Raw genomic sequence first — 18,755 nt, forward strand, 5'->3', positions numbered from 1 at the left:
TTTTTATAAATACATGTAACATACAAATGTAGCAAGATATTTAAGTATAGATACATAACATCCAGCAAGAGAAAACTCACATGTCCAGGACTCCCACTTCAAAGTAGTACGGAAATAAACCTTGCCACTACGTTGGTAATGACCTGAATATGTGTAGCAACATAGCCAAGGTCCTCTATGTACACGTGTTAGACAAATATACTTGGTTTTTGTTTTGTAAGAAACTGAAGTTCAGCTTTGATTTTTATAGTTTGGAAGAATTTATACATTTCTGTTTTGTCTCATGCTGGAAAAGAAACAAGCTCTCTTTGACCTCCAAAGTAAGTATCTGTCTACTTTGAAAGACAAGCTGAATGTTCCCTACCTAGGGCCCAGTAAGAATGTGCTTGGTTCTTTCACAAAAATCTTACATTGCTTATTTATGAAAAGCCTATATACCATGCCTTGAGCTGGGTAAAAACATTTTGGAAATTAAAACCTTCTTTCCCCCTGCATATAATTCATTACCTCTCTGTTTATGTATAGAGGGGGCAGGAAAAGACCACGTAGAGATGAAAAGTTATTTAACAGTGATTGCACAAAAGATGGTGAAGTTGAAGTACTTAGGTGAGAGCTGCCCTGGATATTAATTTACATAATGAGTCTTTGTAGGAATAGTCAATAATAATGTTATTACTTTAGCTTAACTTCAAGGGGAGCTGAGGGCATGTACCATCCTGGAATAACAGAAATGTAGGACTGGAAGGGACTGCAGTAGGTCATCTAGTCCAGTCCTCTCCACTGATGCATGACTCAATATTATCTAAGTCAGTGATACTCAGTGGTTCAAGAGCCAGATTCATAGAATTGCAGAATATCAGGGTTGGAAGGGACCTCAGGAGGTCATCTAGTCCAACCCCCTGCTCAAAGCAGGACCTAATCCCCAACTAAATCAGTAATCAACATCACCCAAAAGAGCTACAATAGTGTGAATTCATTGTTTCATTTACTCTAGTACTATATAGTCATACTGAAACAGTCTGACAAGGAAATATTTAGTGTGTATACATAATTCTCACAGTAAAGTGACTGACCAAGTAGTATTTTATCAACTACAATTGGTTAATAACTTAGGTTAATAACTAAATCATACAGTGTTTTACTATCATGTGCTGCAAAGAGCAGCAGGAGACAAATTTGTGACTAGAGAGCTTCAGTCTGAGTATCGCTGATCTAGATCGTCTCTGACAGGTGTTTGTCTAACCTGCTCTTAATGCTCTCCAATGACGGAGATTCCACAACCTCCCTAGGTAATTTATTCCTGTGCTTAACTGCCCTTATAATTAGGAAGTTTTTCCTAATGTCCAGCCTAAACCTCCCTTGCTGCAAGTTAAGCCTATTGCTTCTTATCCTTTCCTCAGTGGATAAGGAGAACATTTTATCACCTTCCGCTTTATAGCAATCTTTTACATACTTGAAAACTTATTTCCTCCCCCCCACCCCCCATCTTCTCTCCTCACTAAACAAACCAATTTTTTAAAATCTTTCCTCATAGATCAATAAGTGCTGGAATAAATTGCCTACGGAGGTTGTGGAATCTCCATCATTGGAGATTTTTAAGAGGTTAGATAAACACCTGTCAGCAATGGTCTAGATACTTAGTCCTGCCATGAGTGCAGGGAACTGGACTAGATGACCTCTTGAGGTCCCTTCCAGTCCTGTGATTCTATGCTTTCTAGACCTTTAATAATTTTTGTTACTCTCTTCTGGACTCTCTCCAATTTGTTCATGTCTTTCCCTAAGTGTGGTACCCAGAACTGGACACAGTATTCTCTTTGAGGCCTTGTTACTGGTGAGTCTAGTGGAAGAATTAATTCTCACATCTCGCTTCCAACACCACTGCTAATACATCTCAGAATGATCACTCTTTTTTTGCACCGGTATTACATTGTTGACCCATATTTATTTTGTGATCCATACAACTCCCAGACCTTCTTCTACAGTACTCCTTCCTAGGCAGTTATTTCCCATGTTGTATTTGTACTCTTAACTGAAGTACTTATCATTTGTCCTTATTTTCATCTTGTTTAATTCAGACCGTTTCTCCAGTTTGTCAAGATCATTTTTAATCCTGTCCTCCAAAGCGCTTGCAACTCCTCCCTTCCTGTAGCCTTCTTCCTGCCATTATTCTACATGTCATCCTTTTATTACCAAGCAGCACAAGTTTGGCTCCTTTTTTAATCTACTGCTGTAGTCACCCTTCTTCAGATTCAACATTAACGTCTTCTCAAATCACTTCACTTCTTTCTTCTGATTCTTCTCTGTAACAGAAGGTAGACGTGGATAGAGGAGAAAAACAACACACATACTGTTGTGTATTACCCTGTCCATTTTTATTGTGTGTGAAGACAATCTGTTAAGTTTTGCTACTGTGTGCGTAACCATGGCAGCTCTGACATCAAAGGTGAGGTGGTTAATCTCAACGCAATCACTGAACTGTACCTTTAACATGATATGTTCATCTTTTTTTGTACTGCAGTAGCCTCAGAGCTCAAGTCATGGACCACGAGGATCCCACTGTGCTAGGCATCGTACAAACACAGAACAAAAAGACTGTCCCTACCCCAAGGAGCTTACCATCATAGAAACCAAGTCTCAGCCCTATCTAATGTTCTCAGTTGTGCATAATTAGTGTATTAACATCTCCAGGATTAGAAATTAACTGAAAATGCAGGACAGCAGTGTGCCCTTGTTGCCAAGAAGGCCAATGGCATTTTGGGATGTATAAGTAGGGGCATAGCGAGCAGATCAAGGGACGTAATCGTCCCCCTCTATTCGACATTGGTGAGGCCTCATCTGGAGTACTGTGTCCAGTTTTGGGCCCCACACTACAAGAAGGATGTGGATAAATTGGAGAGAGTCCAGGAAAAACTTTTTCACTAGGAAGGTGGTGAAACACTGGAATGCGTTACCTAGGGAGGTGGTAGAATCTCCTTCCTTAGAAGTTTTTAAGGTCAGGCTTGACAAAGCCCTGGCTGGGATGATTTAATTGGGGATTGGTCCTGCTTTGAGCAGGGGGTTGGACTAGATGACCTCCTGAGGTCCCTTCCAACCCTGATATTCTATGATTCTATGACAACAGGAAATTCCAAGGCTCTGAAAAGGAATGTTGGCAGTACAGGTTTCTTCATCAAGGAAATTATAGAGGTGCAATTGTTTTACAAAAATAGGTTGACTCAGAACAAAGCACTGACAAAGGAGGTAATGTTATAGTAATTGTCTCTCAGAAATAATAAAGAAAGCATTTCTCTTTCCAGGAGTCACAAGAGAAGGAGTCAGCTAGTACACCGATAAATGGCAAGGTTAAACCGTGTATGCAAGTCCAACATGAAGTGCAGGTGACACACCCTGACTTAAAAGAAATGAGCAGAAAATAAGTGAATCTTTAACTTCATTATATTCAAGAGAGATTCCTGAGGGTTATACAGTCCACATATATAACTCCAATATTGAAAACAAGACATCAGGAAATTAGCAGGTACTTTAGCATTAGTTGAGGGGAGATTTACAGAAACCATTTGAAGGGAATGTGGCGGCAGCAAGAGATAAGCAGGATTTTATGTGAGCAGATGGATAGATTCAGAAAGGCAATATAGTATTAGAAGTACCCGAGAAGCCCATCTGGAATAGTATGTATAGGGCACAAGGGATCCTTCCTGGCTGGCAGAGAGATCTGGACCTTCCCTTTGTTTTAGTGTGCTATGTTCTAGTAATCCAGGCTCAGTGAAGAGCCAAGAAAAACAGAGAATCGAACCCTGCTTGATGTAATTTAACTTCAAAACAGGACAACTGGGCCTGTAAACTTCGTTTCATTAGGAGTGAATCAGAGCATGTAGACTCATCCCTGCCATTTAGATTTAGAATTTCTAACAGTTGAGTAGGGGTCACTGCATCAGAGCACCTTTGAGTAGCGGGGTGACAGTTCTGGCGGGAACTGTAGGAGACGATGTATTGGTAGCAATCAGTGTAGAATCACAGTGGGAGTCAGCCCCATAGTTCACTTTAATCACATTTCAGTTAGTCACCAACCCTGTGTGAAATCACTTTATTTAAGAAAATGGGGGCGTGCATTTCCTGATGCGATCCAAAGTAGGTGGAAACGAGCTTTTCAATTCAAAATGGAGCTGAGAAAAGAAGGGAATATGTAGGGCATTTAACACCCAGAAATGCAACCTGAGAAAGTGAATACACCCCCCGAAAAAGTGTTTGTGCCATTTCCCATTCCTAGTTCCTGACGCAAACCAGACAGCCTTCTCTTCTGGAAACAGATAAATGCTTTGATCACAGAGCTAGAACTGCTTTAAATGTTTATTAGTAGAGACTGAATCACCCTGTTTTTTCAGCACCTGCTATACGAATATAACTCTCTCACACAATTGTAAGTGAACAATCCTATTGGGTACTAAGTGATGAAATACCTTTATCAATGTTGTCATCACTTAATACCTGATATGGTTGTTAATTTACCACTGGCTGTAAGCTCTGCATTATGTACTTGTGTCTAATCTGGATCAGTGCTCTGGATCAGGAAATGCTTGCAAGCCCCTATTTTCTCTAAAAGAAAATCATAAAATGTGTATGCCTACAATAGAAAAAGTGTAGATAGTCAGTTAACCAATGTTCCACCCTCACTAAATCAATGTAAGTTCCACAGTTTGCCTATTGAACACTTAGAACACATCATGTGATACTGGAACAGATTGCCGGGCCATCTTAGCCCTGTATCCTGCCTCTAGAAATAGCTCATCCCTTGTGTTTCAGAAAAAAACTTCCCACTTGCTCCATATACTAACCCCATGAATCTGTTTATTCAGCAAGAACATTTATTATGTACAATGAACTAAATAATAATAATAAATAAAACAAAAAGCTACCAGGAATCCCAAGAGCATCAAAATGATGCTATCTTGACATTGGCTGTGGGCATGAGTTAGTGTATGATTGTAGATATTTAGTAACAGCTCTCCAGAAACAAATGCAATTTATCTGAGTTGGTGGGTGAGAAGGCCCAAATTTTATAACAGCTGTTCACAATACACACACGCAACCTACAGGTTCATAAAAAAACTTAACAGCTCTAATGTAGTTCAACAGTTCTTATCCTCGACTGTGCATTTAGAAATGAATTAGGAGGACAAAGTATCAAAAAATGGAAGAGATGTACCCAAACACCAACTACTAAACACACTGCATTGCCCATGTTAACGGCTTCCTACCTGCCAGTCATCCCGCCATGCAGGATGGTAACTGCTTAGCTTAGAATTTGGTAGCAGACGTTTTACATACCTAAAAAACCTTCGAAATAATTGACTTACTTCCAGAAGTCCTCTCTGTCTCTGGATTCCCAGCCAGAACATCAGCCACCTGGTATTCAGCAACAGGTAACTGCCATACATTAACTATGCAGACACCAGCACATTATTCACTAAAACATTATTGCAGAACAGGTCCCAGGGAAAATGACCTTCGCATAACATGTGTGACCATCCTTCTGAAAGGGAAGAACAAAGCCATCTCTTGCTCAGAAAGGTACTTAAAGGTCATATTTGTTTCCCCAACTAAATCAAGAGTTAGTCTAGGTGCAGTCTACATTTCAGCGCACAGCTTTCTGGCTTGTTACATGTAACCTAACGAGAAATGCAGAGTGGCATCATTGTGAAGGCCGTAGTGTTGAATGAGGCAAAGTCCTTTTACTTGCTCTCTGTAGTAAGGACATTTCACACCTTTGGGGGTTTGGTGCCTTAAGCTGTAGTTTTATCTCTTTCATGCCAATTCCCGTCTCCCCCCACCTTTGAACCCTCTCTAGAAATAAAGGCTTTAAAGAAGAACATCTATATATGGCCTTCGTAATAAGAAACTTATCCACAAACAAAGGTAGCTTAGCTGAAAGCATATCCAGTGTCCAGCTAACACCTCTCACCCCTAGGCACTAGGCCTTCCCTGTATGTATTTTAATGACATTTTTTCACAAATACCAGTTTTTGGTAGTAATTCATGTTGTAACATGTTAGTGTATTGACATGGCTCCCTGGAAAAGGAAATGCCTGTATCATCTCCAAGGCTGAACACTCAGTGTCTCCAGGAAGCATGTTTGTCTGGTTCTCCAGAGTGAGCTGTTCAGACCCCATTAACTGAGCAAACGGAGCACTTGAACCATGGACCCAGTGTATAAAAGACCTCTTGTCCCAGTCCAAAACAAATCAGGGAAGCTGTACCACAAAGGAGACAGGTTAAGTTTCTTAGTGCTTTTATGATGCATCATAAACAATGGAATTGCTGAACAGACGTGGAGTTGAGGCATGTGGTACAGAAGTCTGTGCCAAATGTGACTACTGACAACACTGGCAGTGATGTTGCACACTCTTTGGGGATTAGTAAAGAAAGCCTTTCTAGTTCTATACACAAACATACAATGGGGGCACAGAGAAAAATCCATCAGAGAGTCACAAGCATACAAGATAGGACATGAACATGGATGCTGAAGTTGCATACAGGTAGCACTTGTGATGGGAATAACTATGGCCAAGAAGGGAAAGTATCAAGGAAATTCCATAGGAATTACTAGTCTGTCTTTTCTAAACCATAACACCATATCCTGAACAGAGCCCCCTGCTGTAAACTCATTTCCTGCTGACTCAAAACAAGAAATTGTAGTTAATGAAAACCATGACTTTAGAAGCACTATCAGGTACTGATGACCTCTTTCACATGGAAGGGAAAAGGCTAACCGAATAGCAGGACTGCTTTGCTGTGCTATGGTAATGGACTATAAATACAGAAATAATAAGTAACTGCAGTCATTCTGAGTCACATTGCTCTTATGCTTAAGAGGGAGGAGATAGAGGCAGAAGCAAACAAGACCAGTGCTTCAGAAATGCTGTTGCAGAAGAAATGTAATCAAAGGCATCTTAAATGGTCAGTGTTTCCCGTTTTACACACACGATTAGACAAAGAAGTAACAAACAGAGAATTAACATACTGTACGTGGGTGCACTTTTTCCACTCAGGGAACTATAGATACAGCCAGTAGCTTATCAGGCAAAATTAAGGCATCAGCACTGGGTGTCATTCAAGAAACAAGTAAACAGCATCATTTGGAAAGCCAAATTCTACAGTGGGGCACTAGAATCTCAAGAGTCCATCCTCACAAAACAAATTAACTCCTTCACCTCAGGAACCTGCCAATGGTCCACAGTACAACCTCCACTGCTGGCACTTGGAACCATTCAAATGAAAGGATTCTTGTCATTAAAATAAATTACAATGGAAACTGCAGTGATGACGGTGTTAGAGCCTGGATGGGCTCAGTTACCCTTACTGATTTTCCCAACATGGTGCATGGTTCATGGTACTATTTATAATGCACAAAAGCACACAGGCACTGGTATTACCTGAGCATAGATGCTATGTGAGGCTTGCCTATGTAAAGTTACACTAGGTGACAATTTCAGGATTAGCATAATATTTTTCAAGGACCATAATGAACACATTTCAATAACTTAAGCAACTGAAAGTTCAGACAGGTTCAGAGATCACAGATCAAAATAATACATAGGTTTCATAATACGAGAGGCTGATTCTATGTATAATGTGTGAAGAGACATCAAATCCACAAGGGGAGAGAGTAATAATTAATCAGGGCCTACATTACATACAATAGATTTTTTTTTTTTTAATTTAACACAGCCTTGAGAGAGAGAAGCTTATATGATGTCAACCAGGAAAATACTCAGCAACTTTTATAGTACTATGTATCTTTGAAGTAAATATTAGCTAATGAATCCTCATAATATGGTTATGAGGCAGTTAAATATCATCCACATTTTATGGAGGCACAGAAAGGGGATGCTAACTCAGGCATGCCAGGCTCCCAGCTCAATACTCAGGAATTCCATGCTCACAGAAGCAGATCAGTCTGATAGGCCCCTTGACAGGCACAGGTGATTACTGTGGAGATGATTTTTTTTAAATGTGCACAAAAAATTAAGCACAATCAATCAATAAGCCCATCACCCAGCTAGCTATTCATGCACAAACAAGGTCATCGTGCTTAACCCTCCCATATTCTCTGATTCATCTATCACAAATACCTGTGGCCACAGAGAGCATAAGCCCTTCCCATCCTTACAAACAACTTGCCCATTTTATGGGTCTGCGTCTTCTGGTACTGGAGGTATTTGACCTTATTTGCCTCATGATGTGAATGGGGGGTTGGGGGGGACTCACATGGGATGGGGGCTACCTACCTGGCCCAGAAGTAATCTTGGCTGCCTGCATTTGTAACCCTGTCCTGTTTGATGATTTTGCTGCTACGGTATCTGTGTTCACTCACACACAAGCCTGCAGGTGGGCCCCAATTCAATCAGGATTGGAGTAGAACCATGCTGCCATTCTCACCTCTACAGTCAACATTAAGGGTTCTTGTAAATCTTGTAAAGCATTAGTTAGGCTTCCAGCTCAGTTACTGTATATCGAAAGCCATGAAATTATCTTTTCCAATTACTAAAATTAGAGTAAATAGGAAAAAAATGCACCAACTGGAATTCATACCTGGTCATGCCACCTGGTGACCAGAAAGGGATCTTCTGAAAACAGGATATGTTTAATGTAATTATGATTCCACCACCATAAGCCAGGGGATGCAAGGATACAAAAACAAGGAGCATGAAAAGCACAACATTTCAGGAGTGACCACTGCCAAATGGTGCATGAGCAGTAACTGAGTGTGAAGACAGAGTTGTAACAGAATAGGGGGCTGCTCCTGCCCTCATTTACGTCAATAGCAACTGGCTTCATGGCAGCAGGTTTAGACTCAAATGCAGAATTCATTTTTCCGAAATGTTACAAATACTTACAAATCAAAGTACTGCATCATTCAAACAGTGATGCATCTATAGTTAAAGTTATGGATGGAGGTGAGCAACAAACGAACACCTGCACAGATGTCGAGTTGATCTTTTCACCAGTCTGGGGAATTCCTCACTTGTACAGAAACCATCATCTGTCTGTCCAAGGTGCATCTGACTGTAGAATAGGTCATTCTGAGCCAGCCCTGGAAGCCGTGGAGGCACAGCCTCGCGTGATCAGTCACAAAGGAGCAAACTGATGTGTGTTCCAGGAACTGAAGACAGTTCCTTATTGTGGTCCGAGAGCTCCCCTGAATTACCCATACCACACTTGACAAAGTTAGGAATCTAAAAGAAAGTGGGCCCTGGCTGTCAACGAGTCCGAAGACATGCCTATAAACTGTATCTTCTGTACAGGGGTTAAATTGGATTTTTGACCCAATTCCTGAAACAGAGCAAGAGCTATCTGGATGGAAGATAGGGCTGCTTCATAGGAACGGCCTTGAGTACCAGTTATTGAGGTATGGGAAGACCAGAATTGTAAAGGACTGAGTAACATAAAATGGACAATACAGCCCGATTTCATGACCCCTTGATCCACATGTCTGTAGCGATCCACCTCCAGTCCTGTTGGAAATGGGAAAGGTGATCTCCAAAGGGGGGCAGGGGAGCAAATGGACACAGCTGTAAAACCAGAGGTGCAGGACTTGAACCTTAACCAGCCTGTCAAAACTTGAAAGCTTTGAAGATGACTGGGTGGTTGTACAGGGCGGGTGAGCAGCCCTCTTTCTCTGAAATTTGTGTCATTTCCTTGGGGTGCCCAGTGGATCTACAGAATCCAGAGAACTGAGCAGGACACGCTCTCTGGGTAATCTGTGACCGACAAACTCTCTCTTATTTGTAGGTGGCCAGGGATCATAAAGTAGCCCTACAGTCCTTAAGCATGTACATAGACGCATCCGTGGTCTCCGAGAAAAGCTTACAACCATTGATAGGGAGGTCCTCAACACAGTGTTCTGCACGTCTCTTGGAAACCCCAAAAGTTGGAGCCTTGATGTCCTGCGCACAACCACCACTGTGACAGTGTCCCCGGCAGTAGTGTCCGCAGCATCCAAGGACATTTGAAGAGCAGAGTTGTGGCCAATAATTGGCACTCAGATGATGGACTGGAATGGCTCTCTATGTTCCTGCACCAGATGTTTAATCAATGCTGTACATCTAATATTGTTTGTAAAACATGACTCCTTGATAGTTTGCGATCCTGAATTGTAGGGTTGCTGACCAGTAGGACTTCCATCCAAAGAGATCCAGTCTTTTTTGGTCTTTGTCATACTGAGTTCACTTGCCACACAGTCTTAGCTGGATCCAGGAGCACCTCATTAATGGGTAATGCCACCCTGGAGGGTATCGCTGTCTGCAGAATATCCAACAGTTTATGCTGCGAGTCCTTGACTTCAAGTGCAATTTGAAGAGTGTCAGCTACCCTCTTTCTGAGGTCTTGAAATTGCCAAAAATCATTAGCCATGGATGGTGGCAGAGGCATAATTACCTTGTCTGGAGACAAGGATAATATAGGTGTTTGAGGGGTGCCCTGGCCTCCTGTTCCTCGGACGTCTCTCATGTGGGGGGTGGGGAGGAAGGTGGCTGGTTGGAGAAGATAGGACTGTTCAGGTCTAGGCTCCCTATGAGATGGTACCATTGGGCTGGTGAACTGTTGTCAATAGGCAGCCCAGAGGTCCCACTATGGCCAGTGGTGAGAGAGGGGCATATGGGAATGGGGATAGCAAGCAGGGTTGATTCCACCATCCTTGCTGATGAGCGTAATCTTCCCTATGACTGTCAAAGAATGCGTTCCTGAAAGGATAAGTTGGAGAATCCTGAACCTAATCAGAAGAGACGAACTGGAAGTCTCATTCATCCTCCTCAATATCATCCAATGCAGAAGCACCTGCAGAAAAGGGTGGCAAGTTCTGTGGTACTGGAGGAAGTTGGCAGTCTGGAGATCAGTCTCAGGAACGAGAGATTCTTGGATACCCAGGAGGAGTGGGGAGTCTGGTTCGTCCATTACAGACAGATCCTTAGTATAGCAGAATTCTTGTGGTATCATGTAGGGGATCAGTACTGATGCGGCAGCCACGGATGCAGCAGACAACATTAATATTACTGTAATGAGGGGTGTACGGATGCATACACCAATAGCGTCTGGTACCACTGAGTGCTTAGTAGAGCCCTGCAAATCTGCGGATATCCACTTTATATCCATGGATATCTGCATCCACAGACCATTTTTGTGGATCAGCTGCTGACACAAAATTTCTAGAGCTCTGCAAATCTGCAGAAACCTGCTTTATATTCACAGACCATTTTTGTGAATCACGGATCAGATGTGGATACAAATTCTGTATCTATGTAGAGCTCTCATGCTTATGCTTGCCATCTTTGTCCCTGGTAGAAAGTACTGAGGCCCTTTTGGAGCTGTTCGTTTTGGGACTTTCTGGCCCTGCCAGTACTGGAGGAGGAGTCATTCAACTCAACAGTACCAAGGCAAGAGGTTGAGGCTTCAGAGACCATAGTTATCACAGGGGAACTGGGTTTTTTTGGTGCTGGCTCCTTAAGATGAGTCTACACTCTCGTCTTTTTGGATGTCTTCTCTGAAGCCTCCAAGGTCTTCCCTTTCTTAGGTTGAAGGGGTGCTGTATATGTCGAGACAGATGTATGGGGGGTCTCCTGACCTGACTCAGAAGCTGGTCAAAGGAAGCATTCCATCATCAATAGTCTTGAGTTTCATATTCCTGTTTTTCCTTGCCCTGGATTTGATGGCCAGGTAGAAGTGGCACTTTTGGGAGACTTGAGGCTCCCGCAAAGCAATGGACACACTTGGAGTGGCCATTGCCTACAGGTATAACCTCTAGGCAGGGGAGGGGCAGTGTTTAAAACCTGGTGAGCCAGGCATGCCTGGCCAGGAAAATAAGGCTCCCTAAGGGGAGAAAGGAACAAAACAATCCTCTTACTACTTACCTCTAACTATAACTATCACTAACAACTTACTGTACTACCTGATCCTAATGAACAGCTATAGAAATGCAGAATAAAAGATAGCTGAGGCACACTCAAGGTGGACATGTTAAGGCTCCATCTCAGGCAGAGATTGAGAAGGAATTGAGGGCAGTTTGCCCCCCTCATCCTTATATAGCCTTGGTGTCCAGTATGAGGAGACATAGGGAACATATGCAGGCCAAATGGACACTAAAGGAAAATCTCTGATCAAGGTCTTGAGAGGTGCATGTGCACCTGAAGTAGGAGCACCCATAGGGACTCAAAGCTTTGTTCCTATCGCTAAAAACAACATTTTGTTTTAAGAAGGCTGTCTAATTAGAGTTTATCACTGGTCACAGACTCCTGAAAGTTGGAACTCCAGTGTCCAAATTCAGTTGGACCTGCAGAATACTATAGTCCTGGCCCAGACTATGAGTGGGAGAATTACAGAATTACACTCTAGGATAAGTAAAGGCATGAGGCCTGACACCTGAGGGAGTGCATTCAGAGACCAGAAATGGGAGAGAGGTGAAGCTAGCCCTATACCAATGAGATTAGTTAAATCAAGCTTTAAAATTCACAACGTTCATCTGTTTTGGTATTTACATGGAGAATTAGTAAAAGGTAACTAACACTATATGGGTTAACATGACTATTAACCACTGACTAAAGCCGTGTATGTAAACACAATTATGTGGCCATGCAAATTAGCACAATCTGCTTATTCTCTGATCTTGCAGCCTGGTTGCTTTCCAGATTTTAATCTTTCATTTAAAGGGAAAAAAATTCTCCTCCCAATGTTTCCAAGGTGTGTTGCAGCTAGCTGATAGCATGGACAATGAGGAATCCAAGCACCTCTTTCCTCACAAATTGGAAGTGATTTCTGCTTTTGTACAAAGTGGGATGGAGGGGGAGCACACAGAGAAGGGGAGATTTCTCTTTTCCTCTGTACCAGAAGTATTAACTGCCTTCTGAATGCCAAATCACAAAGACTTCCCCACTCCTTCCTGGGAGCCAAAAGCCCCAGTGTCTATTACCTAGCTGTTGAAACTTCTAGAATGAGCTATGCATTTTCAGGACAAACATCTCCAGCACACTGAACATGGATAATTCTGGGGCAGCATCACATGCATTTTACTTAATATCTAAATAAGGAAGAGACTGTGCTTTTATATCTCTTCAAATCACTAGAACCTAGTTTGTTTTTAAATATACTTAATTCTGTCGAGAACTTCCAATCTGCTGTGTGGGAACATTGCAGAAACTAGGAGAAAGTGTTGTAGAATTTAGGTCCAGGTTGCCAAAAAGAGGATGAAGCATTGACTGAAATAAGCACTTTGATTGAAGGAAACAAAAACACCAATGCTCCCCAGGTGAAAGTAACAAAAATATCGTTAAAATCCTGGACACAGTGCACGTTCCAGAAGAAACAACAGCTTTACTTATTTTTTCAGTTCTCTTTATTGGCACTTATTTGGAAAACCAGCATAAATATTTAATAGAGAAGAGACATGTTGACCCACACACAATATAACTACCCTTAATTACCTTTCTGTTCATGCATCTTTTAAAAGGATTGGCAATCAGATATTGAGGCCCGTTCATGAACAATTAGATAAGCAAGATAAAAATCTATAATTTTGCCTTTATCACAGAAGAATGAATGCACAGTAAGTCTTTGGCATATGGCTGAGATTATAAAATAAAGCCATGCTGTATTAAAGCAAGCAAGCAGATGTTATACACAATTTTGTCTGTCTGCCATTGGGAAAGGTAAGCATGAGTCTCAGAACTTTATGAAAACTGATCTGTGGAGTAAGGAAGCTCAGTTGACAGTTGCAATAATTTAGATAAACATGGAGAGTCAACAATAAACCATGTTCACAGTGTTTGAGCTAAGAGTGAGACCACCACACAGATTCCATATCTCCATATTATACAGGAGAAATAAGTCCTTAGTTCTCACTCATCCCAGATTCTTCACATCTTCCGTTTCCTAACCTTGTATGCTGCTGCCCTGTCAAAGTTCTTCTCTGTGAAATAGCCATATGACAGGGTAGAGAACTACCACCGTACCTTGTTTTAGGAAAGGCTCACTACATTCAGTGCCCACCTTTAGCCCTGCATTACAGTTTTACTGTTTAGGAAGGAAAAGCTTTGCTTCATTATTAAGCCCTTGGGGGCTGGCAGACTCTTGCTTCTGTCTTGGAAGTCTTCTAGGTTTGCTATCATGGTGCTTCTGGATATACTAGCTTCTTTCAAATCCATTATAGGAATTCTCCAACATCTCTAAATTGATCGATTCTACACCTGTGATCAATAATTTTTCACTTTATAACATCAGAAATCTCTTTATGCTATGATACTGAGGAATTGGAGGCTGCTTCTACTGAGTTACTATTACTCTACAGAAGAGATTAAAACATGGTATGTGGTCCGTAGCAGAGTTAAATGTTCATGGATTATCACTTCAGTCTGGACATACTCACTCAGGGGCACTCCTTATGGCTTCCTTTCTCTCCAACTAAAACCCATTGTTAAGACTCTACCACCTCTAATTTTCTTATCTGAAGCATTTAATTTAGGGATTTTAAGCATTTCATGCACTGTCCCAATACACTATTCAAGTTCCTTCTGTGGGAAAACAGTGCTAGGAGAATGCCTATCACTCTAGATAGTCACACAGGGGGGAAAAAAGGAAGCTGGTGATTTTGGCAGGCAATTTTTTCCATGTTAAGTCTGTATTTAGTCACACCAGCAATTATGATTACAAATAAAATGTAACATATGGACAATTCGTCCATTCTGGTTCTTTTCATCCAATCAGAACATAACATTGATTAACAGCCAAACAAATTAGGACTTAGGCACCAATTATATGTTGATACCCACATTTACCTTTTAAAAACAGCAAATGAAATACCCAAAGCTTGTGGAGTAAAATTAATATTAATCAACTGATCCCGTTGATTAGCTTGACAAAAAATGACAGAATCCGATCCGATAAAGGCTATCTGTTACCTAGATCAGCACCATTACAAACTAGTGACAACTGAAAAGATGTAGTTTAAAATGCCTTGTTTCCTCTTGTAGAATAATATATGTATTTGCAATTTATTATGCCAATCAAGATGATCTATTGTAAGTCAAAACATGTATGCAGATATTCGCATATTAAAGAGAACGTTTGGAGTTTAAACACGAACTGTATTTAGTAAAATGTCATACAAATCACTATAAACTTCCTCAAGGAACTATTATGGAAGTTTTCTAGAAATAAAGACATTTCTGGAAGTTCCTATGAGGAACAGGATCAGATAAGAAACTCAGTCACACATTGTAGAACGTTGTCTTTTTGCTCTCCAGCTTGGCTGTTTACCCTCCAGCAGAGGAGTAATAAGTCTCAATTTGTGGGTAATTTAGCTGAAAAATCTATGGTCTTAAATGGAGATCTGGAATTGGAAAATGAGGCTGGAGAATCTCTGGTGGTGACAACTTCAGCTGGTGAATCACGGGAAGAGCCAGCACTGCTTTGATTGCCGTCAAGAGTACCTGAAGTCAGACTGAAAAAAAGGGGAATGTAACAGGAGGATATGGAAAATACAAGAGCAGCATTTTTGGGGCAATGCATTAATTTACACAGGTTTATTATTCAACATCTTTAACATATATATGTGAAACAACTAGCTTTAAACATGCACTTAACTGTCTTTTAAAGTAACCTAACTATAGACTCTAATTTTACCTGATCGCCACTAAATAGGGTTTCATGGGACTTACTGCAGCTTGAATTCCAGGAAGGAATTTTACATTTTAAATGATATTAAACATGTCCTATGGAAAAATAACTGAAATATTGATTGCTTTAAGATAGTAGGAGCAGGTCTATTGCTAATGCAAAGCAGTTTAATTTCCACAAAGCAATCATCTGCATTTTAATTAACCAAAATGAGATATTCTAATTCTTACTAAATTTCAGATGTTTAAAATTCTGGTTTTGATTAGCTATTAAGTCACTTTAAAAGCAAATATTAGTCATCTTCAAAAACAGTTTTATATTTCATATAAAAATACAAAGAAGTCTACAATAATTTTGCTCTCCAGTCAAACCATAATATTTTATCAAGTAGTTAATTCATTCAGCTGACTCAAAGAATTGCTTATACATTAGAAACAGTCAGACAATGGAACATATACAAATAAAGAAATGACAATCATTCAGCCAACTCTATCATCATTTTTATCTTCTATTACAGGAATTCTCCAACTGGGTGCCCTGACAACACAACTGCCAGCAGGCTCAGTGGCAATGGCAACTTATACTGCACAATATGTGGTATTATTAAGGCCCTACTTAACTTGCAATATTGCGGAAATTGCAGATTCCGCAATATTAGGCTTCTACCACAAATTTGACAGCTGAAGCTCAGTCCCAGGCAGCCAACAGGGAGCCCCCTGGTGGCTGATAGCGAAAAATCATGGAAAAGAAATAATGGTCTTTATTATTGTAAATAATAAGGTCCATCATTATTTTTCCTCAATTTTCTATGGCCTGTTCACAACTCGGGCACAATTTTTTTACAATCATCCCACAATTCAAGTAGGTGCTTAAGTATTAGGGAACAAGTGCATTAAAACGTATCTACCGATTACGTTTTACAGTATCTATCATAGCAAAATTATAACTATGTAGGGTTATTACTATTATTTTCTCCTCTAAAAACATTCAAAAAAACAACTTCACTCTTTTCTTTAAACCAGATGTTCACTATAATTTGCTGCATAGTTCATTTTCTCTATCTTAGCACAGTCACAGATCATATGCAGAGAGATCAGATGAGCATTCACCATACGTAACTAAGAGCAAGAGTATAAAGAAGTGACAATTTGCTTTAATCTGCAAAATTAAAAGGCAAATGATCTTAAGATCTGAAGCTATTTGCTCCAAAATAGCCAGTCATTGGGGGGTCTAGCTACGAAACATGCTTAACTCCCATAAATGCTAAGCATACCAATAGGAGAACAGAAATCATTTATCTGTTTTTGAAGTCCTTAAATTATAGGCACTGGTACCCAAATATCCAGTTTGTTTGCAATACTTACCTGGATATGCTGAAAAAATCCAAGGCTTATTATATATAACACTGTTTGACTTCAAGCATGCCCACCCATGCCTGATGTCTAGAAAAAGAGACTGAAAACATTTGAGCAGTTTCTGATGAAAGTTACAAGGCACCAGTAATGCTTACCATGCACCAAGGTCTGTCAGATGTGAAACTTCAGGAGAAAGCATGCTAGTAGTTCCTTGAAAAAATCTCTTTGGCTCATCTTCAGTATCCATTTCACCTTTAACAAAACCATGCAATCAGATTCATATTACGCATTAACACTTAAAATACAACTCTGTCCAGATTTAGAGGGATCATTAGCATAGCCACTTTAGATAAACTTCTATCTTAGATCTGGCGCAGATGAAAATAGATTGTGACACATTCATACACATTCTTAACATTCAGGTGTTTTCCCCCTTCTCTAAAATACATATTAATTTGAATTTTCCAAATACACCTCAAGTATGGGTGGGATAAAGGTGCTTTACTATGCCACAGTAAAGATATTAACCTAAATATAATTAAACACTAACCTCAAAGGATAACATTAACAAAGAGACACAGACAATGACAATTTGAAATGCCCAGTGGATTAAAACTGTCAACCCCATTAACAATTACTAATTTGAACGTGTAACTACTACAAACACAAATATTAAAATATTTACCTACTTCTTAGTTTCATTAATTGAGTAAGCAAGCGCTTTGAAAGTCAGTGAAAAAGCATCCTCCATTCTTAGTTCTTAGTTCTTAAGTTATCGTACTGAGATCCTCTCCTCAACACCCCCCAAAGTAATTTGTAAAACTCCCTCAATAACAATAATTTATTTTCTCATTGAAGTCCATTTTGAAATACGTGCAGTTCAAAGGGGCTGGGATAAATGAGAAGGGAAGGTCTCCCAGCAGCAACTTCCAATTCACAGATTCTCTCATAGAGAGAGAGAGAGAGATGCATCTCAAGAGTGTTTCACACACAACCTGGCCCACCACATTCCCTTTCTTCTATGGAACAGTACAGCTTGGTTATCAGTACTTGAAACATGACTTAATGAGCCAAAACGTTACTGTTATGGAAGTGAAGGGTGAGAAAGCTTTTAAAAACAGATGCAATACAATGACTGTTGAAATGGAGGCTAAGAGAAGCAAGTGGAGGTGTACAGACTGAGGCACACCTTCCAAAACTTAAACAACTTTCAAATAAAATTACAAGATGAGATGGCTATGCTTTTTCTGGGCATCTAGATGTTGAATTTTGAGGCCTGTAGTGAATGAGAATGCAAAGGTTTGTATACCTATAACAGGGCTCAAAAAAGAACTAGATAAGTTAATGAAGGATAGGCCCATCAATGGCTATTAGCCAGGATGTGCAGGGATGCAAAACCATGCTCTAAACTAAAGTTTCCCTAGCCTGTTTGCCAGAAGCTGGGAATGCGTGACGGAATGAATCACTTGATGATTACCTGTTCTGTTCATTCCCTCTGAAGCACCTGGCATTGGCCACTGTGGGAAGACAGGATACTGGGCTAGATGGACCCAGTATGGCCATTTCTGTATGGTTACCAAGAAAACCGTATGCTTGTGATTTTAACTCGACAGCATCTCTGTGCTTCAATTAACTGGGACCTTTCTATAAATGAATGGAATTGTACCAATATCTTTATATTAGAGATTCCATTGGTTCTTTACCAAATGTGTAATCTTGCATCAGTGGATGGGTAGTAGG

At 40.4% G+C, this 18,755-nt stretch overlaps 1 protein-coding gene across 5 annotated transcripts in view; it reads right to left on the minus strand.

Annotated features, from left to right (window-relative positions):
• Nucleotides 1–13,358: 13,358 nt before the first annotated feature.
• Nucleotides 13,359–18,755, minus strand: part of LOC144269884 (P2R1A-PPP2R2A-interacting phosphatase regulator 1-like) — a 28,622-nt gene continuing 23,225 nt past the window's right edge. For all 5 annotated transcript variants that reach the window (XM_077825888.1, XM_077825887.1, XM_077825886.1 and 2 more), the window contains 2 exons: nt 17,171–17,267; nt 13,359–15,484 (listed from right to left, as the gene is read on the minus strand). In XM_077825888.1, the coding sequence (XP_077682014.1) occupies nt 15,325–15,484; nt 17,171–17,267 (257 nt within the window). In that variant the 3' untranslated portion in view covers nt 13,359–15,324. The remainder of the gene's footprint in view (nt 15,485–17,170; nt 17,268–18,755) is intronic.

This window comes from Eretmochelys imbricata, chromosome 9 (assembly GCF_965152235.1).
Source record: "Eretmochelys imbricata isolate rEreImb1 chromosome 9, rEreImb1.hap1, whole genome shotgun sequence".
Lineage (NCBI taxonomy): Eukaryota > Metazoa > Chordata > Testudines > Cheloniidae > Eretmochelys > Eretmochelys imbricata.